Genomic DNA, 7,201 nt, shown 5'->3' with positions numbered 1-7,201 from the left:
TCAAATATATACATTTTTAATATCTGAAATATTTACATGGTGGAACCTATACACGATCCCAATTGTTAAGAACAGTGTTTTCAAGTGTCCTCTCCAGATACCAACAACTAGTAACTCAAGGTCACAGTTATGTTTTCTGAACAGGTCAACCTGTATCCTTCAGTTAAATACAATACAGAGATACTGGAACACCTTTACTTAATTTGTTTGATATTAAGAATTTTGTTTCAAAAATTAAAAATAACTTTGAGACCGTTTGCTCCCTGGAACACAGTCCTCCTGCAATCAAAACAGCTCACAGCACATTATAGATTTGACTTCTTACCCAGGTATGAGATAAAAAAAATGCAGTTTACAGTACATGTCATCATTTATACCATATCAGTCTATTTATAAAAAAAACATACAAACAAGGCAGGAAAATATTACCCTCTTTTTGTGGACAACAGACTGCATACAGTAGAAAACAAAAGTCAGGGCTAGTTTAACAGTATGGATAGAAACAAGATTTCAGCTTTGTTTGACAACTTATGTTTTAGTTTACATGGTTGTTTGGGTTTTTTTTAAGAGACAGTCACATTCAAACAGGGCTTTTTGTTTTGTTTCTAAATACTAAAAAAAAAAGTTTTAAAAAATAGTTTCTTCTTAAAAAAACCATCTGATTATTTTGGAGACAGAAGGGATAGTAGGTAGGGCTAGAATGAAATCGAGCAGAAAGAAAACCCAAAAACCATTAGGTAGCACTTACTGAATTTAGGTCCTGCTCTTGTTTTAACTGAGCAAATAAAAAACTTCCTGTGATTTGCACTTTCTGGGAAAGACAGAACATCTGCAAGAGATTAGGTTCCCAGCTTCATTAGTAACTCTTAATGGGCAACAAAGTGCCAAGATTACTAGTGGTTCACATTAGAAAGAGAAGTTTGAAGGAAATCCTTTTCCAGTCAGATGAAGAGATCAAATGACCACACAAAGCTGTTCTGTGAAAACAGCTCAAGACACTTATTTTTAAATTGTATTTTGATCACTTCTTAAATTAAAAAGGGGAAGTATACTCCCAAAAAAAGACTGATAAACTTGCAGTAAAATCCTTTGTCTTCATCTGTAACTGATATAGTTCCACATTAAGTGCAAATGTTTTGCAAAACAGGGGATTTTTTTTTTAATATTTACAAGAATCAGAGTAACATAACAAAATTACCAAAGAGCATGTACAGTAGCTGCAGCTTATAAAACATACTGGTAATTGTACCTCATGTATTATAAAGAGAACCAATGCAGGATTTGATAACTAATTCAGAAGGGTAAAAGGGGCCTCAGAGCAGAGGACAAAAAAATTCACATTTTCTACATAAAAAAATACAGGTCTCAAGTCTCTGAGAACAGAGAAAATTCCAAGTCTCTGAACAATGGGGAGAAAAAAAAAAGCCCAAAATTGAAATGGAACCCTAGAAGCAAGGAGAGTGCTTTATTTCACTAGGCCAATCTTCTTTGCTTCTGTCTCGTATATCAACAACCTCCACATTTTGACTATGAAAACTTCAGCTTCTTCATCTAGTACCTGTAGGAAAGACACATTTCATAGATTATTTTTTAGGTTATGCATTCCAGTTATAAAGACTAATTGTAGACAGATCAGAAACAAAATGGATAGAGCGTAATACAAGTCCTTGAGAGAGGGACCGAATGAACTCCGGTGAGTTTGTGTGTCCAGCCTCAGTGACTTGACCAGGCTCTAACCACATACTTATATGGTGCAGCTGTTGAGCACGTCAAGGAAGAAGCATCAGTAAACTAGTACCCAAAAGTGGTTTGGGAAGAGGCAGAGAAATGGCAGGCTTGGAAATATTGTAAGAACAAAACATTCACATGTGGTTGTCTCCTTTTAAATTAACTCCTAATCTCTGCTCATTTTAATTTGGAACTTCCTTGGATATTTGTTAAATAAACCCTCAAAGGATTTCTCTTCCCTGAACTTATTATATAGGCTTTTCTTGAATCTGTACAAACTTTTAGCGTGCACAGCATCTCTCCAAAGTTCCCCAAGTCACCTACAGTCACACCAAAAACAATCTACTATCTTGCACTATGCAAGTGGATCCTATCAACTTTGCCTCCAAGTTTACTTACAGGAAGAGAGCAGATTAGTTTTTATTCACTTTTCAGTTTATGAAAACATGGTGGAACAGTAGCATTATTTCATACAGTTTCTCTCTTCCAACACCAGGCAAAAAAGAGCTTTTACTTTTTTTACAGAAAATCACCTTTTGCTCATTAATTAGGAAAAGACTCGCTGAACCACTAATAAAAATCTATTCATAAGAATGAGAAGGAATAAAAGTTTTTATTCCTGACATAGTTCTGTTATTGTTGATTTTGACATCTACTACTAGGGACAAAAAATTTTTGTTCCACATTTCTGAAAAGTTCTGTAAGAGGGGTCAGTAATTTGTACCTAAGTGTTGTAACAGCAAAAACATGTCTGTGCTGGCACAATGTGCTTAATTATTTCTAACACATGTTTTCTGTTATGGACTCTAGCTATTTTGCATAATTGACTTTTAGCTTCAGTAAAATGCAGAAGGTATATCAGTTACAGAATGTCTGCTTACCATGGCAACATCATCCAGTATGCTCTGAGGTGAGCTGTGAGCCATAACCTGAAAGAAACAAATGTTTTTAGATGGAAAACTTAGAATAAACCCTATGTACATTTTTGGACAAAATCCAGCTATGTCCAAGGAATTCTGAAAGCTTTGCACGTGCAAGAAGTATTTGCAGTTCATCAGGTTCCAGTAACAGTCATGGCAAAAATTAGCATTAAACTGCATTGGAATCCATCATAGTGAGTCCTAGTTTATGGCCAACTACCGAGGAACAACTTCCAGGAAGCTCCAGAGATTCACATGTCCTGTATTTGCCAGCTATTCTTGTATGTCCAATTATGTTTTCTTAATTTAAAGAGAAAACTCCCCTCCTTCAACAATAAGCTGCTAATGGAAGGCAAAGGCAAAATTCTCCCTGTATCACTCCTCCTAACTGGATTTCTCATCTACCTGTTAAGTATTTAATTTTTTTTCCAGAACCAAGTAAGTTGTATTTCAAGCCCATAGAGTTCCATTTACTTACATATATATGCACCCCATATATAATGTAAGCATGGAAAACATTCAACTTCTCCTTTTGACTTTCTGCTAATCAACTATGTCACAAAACTCTCAGGACTTGCTTTGCCTCTCATATGGCAGCCCCAAGATAAACCAAGACAAGCCATTATAAACACGAGTACAGGAGCCACTGTTACATTTTAAATAGGGAGGAAAGCCCTAACTTCACAGAGAACACAAAAAACACAAACCTTAGAGCAAACAAAGTCAACTAGTGTGGCTTCTTCTTCACCAATATATTCTATTATTTTCTTATTAATCCATGGTCTAATTCGACGTTCCATTAGCGTCTGGAAAAAAACCACAAAACCAAAATTAATAACTACTTTAAGCTTCACTCTGTTGTGAGAACTGCCCAATAGGTGTCTAGAAGACTCAAACAGCTATTTAGCAGAAGATACATTTTGCTATCAATGACACAACCGTTAGAGATTTGGCATATGCAAGTATTGCTGAGAGCCACTCAAACATTTTACAGTCTTTTTTCCTCCTTCCATAAAAATGCTTGATAATTTGTAGTGGCAGTTCAAGGGAAACCCAAAAAAAAGCAGCCATACTTCAGAATAAGGACTATATATGAACAATAACTAGAGGACTCAAGTTTGACTCCACTTGATGAGGATACTCCAATCCAATGTGGTCCCCGTAATCTTGCTTTTCTATTCAATTATAATGTTTATTTGGAACAATTAAGCCTTTTTAAAAATTATTAAATGAATCAACTTACTGAATCCACAATCGACCAGTCAAGAGGATAAGCAAAGAGCTCTGGTTTTGCTGTGGGTATCTTCTCAATGAGACTCTTAATGTGCTTGCGCTTTTCTTCTGTATTGACACTGCCTTTGATATTGCTTTTATCTTCTTCTCCATAATCCAGGGGAACAAGTTTCCTTTTCCGGGGCACATCGTCACTGTCTTCATCATCAAATTTATTGAAAACACTATCCACAGCAAGTTTCTTCCTTTTTACAGCATTGGGCTGATTAGGACTGTTGCAGGCACCTACAACCCAAAAGGCAGAGTAATGTATTCATCAACTGCAACTAGTTTGCTCTTCCCTCATTACTTGAGGAATATTGCTTTATATGCTACATAAACATCTGTGAATGCCTGACACTGGCTTTTCATCTCTCAAACTCTGTTACAAAAGCGGCCAAAGAAGTAAAGATATTTAATGGAGTGTATTAATGATTGACCCATCTGAAAAATAGGGTCTTTTTCTCTGCCCTGAAGCCAATAAGCACTGTCTCTGAGGGAAGACCATAGTCAGTCCAGCCCCAGCCTCAGCAAAGGCAGAGCACCGAGTGAAAGGTTGCAATGTGTAAGAAAAGCGCTCATCAGCCTAAGACAATACAGCCTCTTGTCATTCGAAATGTAACAGTGTGAGCTCAAAGTGCAGCCCAGCATAACTTAATCAAAATAGTAAATAATAAACACACAAAGCTCCTAGAATAGAGATGTTTTTAGTTCTGCTGCTCACAAATAATTTTTTTAAAACAGCAGGAAATTTCTACAGTACTAAGGAATTCTAGACTCAAATTTCACCCACAACTGTCATCAGTTTATTGTTATATTCTAACAGGAAGAAAAAAAATCTAATTTTATTTTTCTTTAAAAGGGTCTTAAATAAACATAAGAACTACTTAGGTCTTAAATTTAACATATACTTACACCAATGAAAAGTAGCTATGAGTTTCAAAGAGATATTTGCAGATATATTAAGGTGGAAAGGCATGTGAAAATAACCAATCCCAGCTCAGAATATTTCTACAAAAATTGGCCCTTGAACACGCCTAAACTTCCCTCCTTTTGTGGCCTCAAGGTTTTGGATGAAGAGAGCTCTATAAAATGTATCTTCTGGATAGGTCAACTCAAGCACAGTATCTGGATAACAACTACTTAAAATAAATACATCAAACCATTCGACGTATTTGGAAAATCATGTGGCTACTCAGTTTGACAATTTTTATTTTGATCCCATAAGGAAGATTGAAATAAAACTTAAACTTGCCCAATTTGAGGCTGAGTCCAATTTTGGGCCGATGCTCCTCCAGTTGCTGTTGTTCAGGTGAATTTTCGTGAGGGATAATAATGCCACAGGGAGATTCATCACCAGGTGTGTTAGGAGTTGCATTTCCACTAGCTGAAGAGACAGATGGAGCAGAACTGATAGGACGTAAAGTTGGTTTAAGGCAGGGCTTTTGTTCAGGCTCCTCCTCCTCTTCCTCTGGCTCTTCTCGTTTTTCTTCTTTTTCTGCCTTGTCTTCCTCTTCCTCCTCAGATTCTGGCTCTTGTTTTATTTGTGGCTGCCTACGCCGCTCAGCCTCCTGCTCCATCTACAATGAAACAGACAATTAGCAAAAACAGAAGCTCTCAAAACCAGTACTGTTTGAAAAGAATCTAAAGATCCTCCTCTTTAGAAGGCTGTTAGTCAAGAAAAAGAACCATAACTACTGGCATTCTTATAAGGAATCCTGATTTATTCAAATTTGTGTTTAACTCCATCAAATCTGGAAGTTGATCTGGAAAGTTTTTTTGTTTTCATTGTTCCTACTGCCTATCTGGTCTTCTTTATAAGAAAAAGCAAATAGAGATAATAGTAAGTATCAGGTCTCTTACACCAACTTTGCTTAATACAACCAGAATACAAAGGACTCGTTTTCCTGTCAGACCAAGAGCAACTCACCCTCTGGAGTTCCGCATCTGGATCTGGATGTCCTTCAGCCAGAAGACGCTGCCTAATTTCTTCTAATTCTTCCTTTTCCCTTTTCCTATCTCGTTCATCTGCTTCCATCTCCTTTTCCCTGTCTCTTAGCCTCTTCTGAAGAGCACTACCCCTATAAAAGATATTTTTTATTGAGACAACGTTTTAATGAGGGGCTTGTACCACAATACAAGAAAAACTTCATGCAGATATATCCGCCACTAAAAGAAAGTAAGATTCATAAGGGCACCTGGCATCCTCTGTTTTTGTAACATTAGAAACTTAAGATACAAGGTCTCAACCTTACTGTATAGAATCTACCCCACCACATTAAACAAAAGTAGAGCATGTGGCTGCTATCTCTTTAGAGAAAGAATCAAGTTTTATAGGTATTTGGCCAGAATCACTTCTGCTAATTTAGTTTTATGCAAATATTAGCTAGTCCCATGCTGAAGGATGTTCCCAATCATTTACATTAACCAGCTGGTTCTTCATATTATTTACAGCTTCTTTGCCGTGAATTATTTAGAAGCATGCTTGTTCCCTTCTCCCTGCTCCCCACAACTTATTTTGACATTATACTGACCTCTGCCCTGCCTCACAAAAATAAAGTCATGGGAATGAGCAGTTACTCCCAAGCATTAACCAGCAGAAGTAAGGAGCTTCCCTTTTCACTCTGCCACTTAGGAAGTGACACAAAAATAATTAGGAAATTACTGCCACATTAACCTTACAGTGCCACATTACCAGGCAAATATAAACTCCATAAGCCCCTGCCAACAAACCCTACAATTGTGTTTTAAAGTAAAAATGGACGTTTTTTTGTTAGGAATACTAAGACATACCTGTAGTATTTTGGATCATCTCTGTCATCATCATAATCTTCTAAGAATTCTTTCAACCGTTTGGCTTCTTTTGCCTGCAAGGAATTGAAACATAAATAAGGATTTCTGGTTTCCTTTCCAGAAGTTTAAAATGTATTATTGTTATCAGCAAGTTAATTGTAGATCTACTCTGCTTTAAACTAAAATACAGAGTTTTTCAAACAGAAAACGGAAAATTTTGGTATTGCATCCAGAGGGTCCACTGGTATCGTGTCACCGATATACAGATATATATATACACACACACACATATACATCCCCACCCACATATATGTATACTTATTTGGTTTATTTTGTTTTGCATTACAGATTAAGAAGATCAAAAGTTCCTTTTCTTCAAATCCTTTAAGTCTGCTACTGAGTATTTTAACATGGCAGCCTAACTGTATTTTATAAGTACTGTATTTTATAAGTACTGCTTTGTTTCAAGAGCTTTTTTAAGACAGTCA

General features: G+C 36.4%; 1 protein-coding gene across 3 annotated transcripts in view; it reads right to left on the bottom strand.

The window, feature by feature from the left end:
- The window catches only part of RBM25 (RNA binding motif protein 25), a 32,935-nt gene continuing 25,734 nt past the window's right edge, over positions 1-7,201 (bottom strand). For all 3 annotated transcript variants that reach the window (XM_005479968.4, XM_005479969.4, XM_074542910.1), the window contains 7 exons: positions 6,714-6,787; positions 5,851-6,001; positions 5,176-5,500; positions 3,892-4,166; positions 3,356-3,454; positions 2,610-2,657; positions 1-1,558 (listed from right to left, as the gene is read on the bottom strand). In XM_005479968.4, the coding sequence (XP_005480025.1) occupies positions 1,466-1,558; positions 2,610-2,657; positions 3,356-3,454; positions 3,892-4,166; positions 5,176-5,500; positions 5,851-6,001; positions 6,714-6,787 (1,065 nt within the window). In that variant the 3' untranslated portion in view covers positions 1-1,465. The remainder of the gene's footprint in view (positions 1,559-2,609; positions 2,658-3,355; positions 3,455-3,891; positions 4,167-5,175; positions 5,501-5,850; positions 6,002-6,713; positions 6,788-7,201) is intronic.

This window comes from Zonotrichia albicollis, chromosome 6 (assembly GCF_047830755.1).
Source record: "Zonotrichia albicollis isolate bZonAlb1 chromosome 6, bZonAlb1.hap1, whole genome shotgun sequence".
NCBI lineage: Eukaryota > Metazoa > Chordata > Aves > Passeriformes > Passerellidae > Zonotrichia > Zonotrichia albicollis.
Note: the sequence above shows the minus strand (reverse complement) of the source record. Positions and strands in the feature narration are given on the sequence as shown.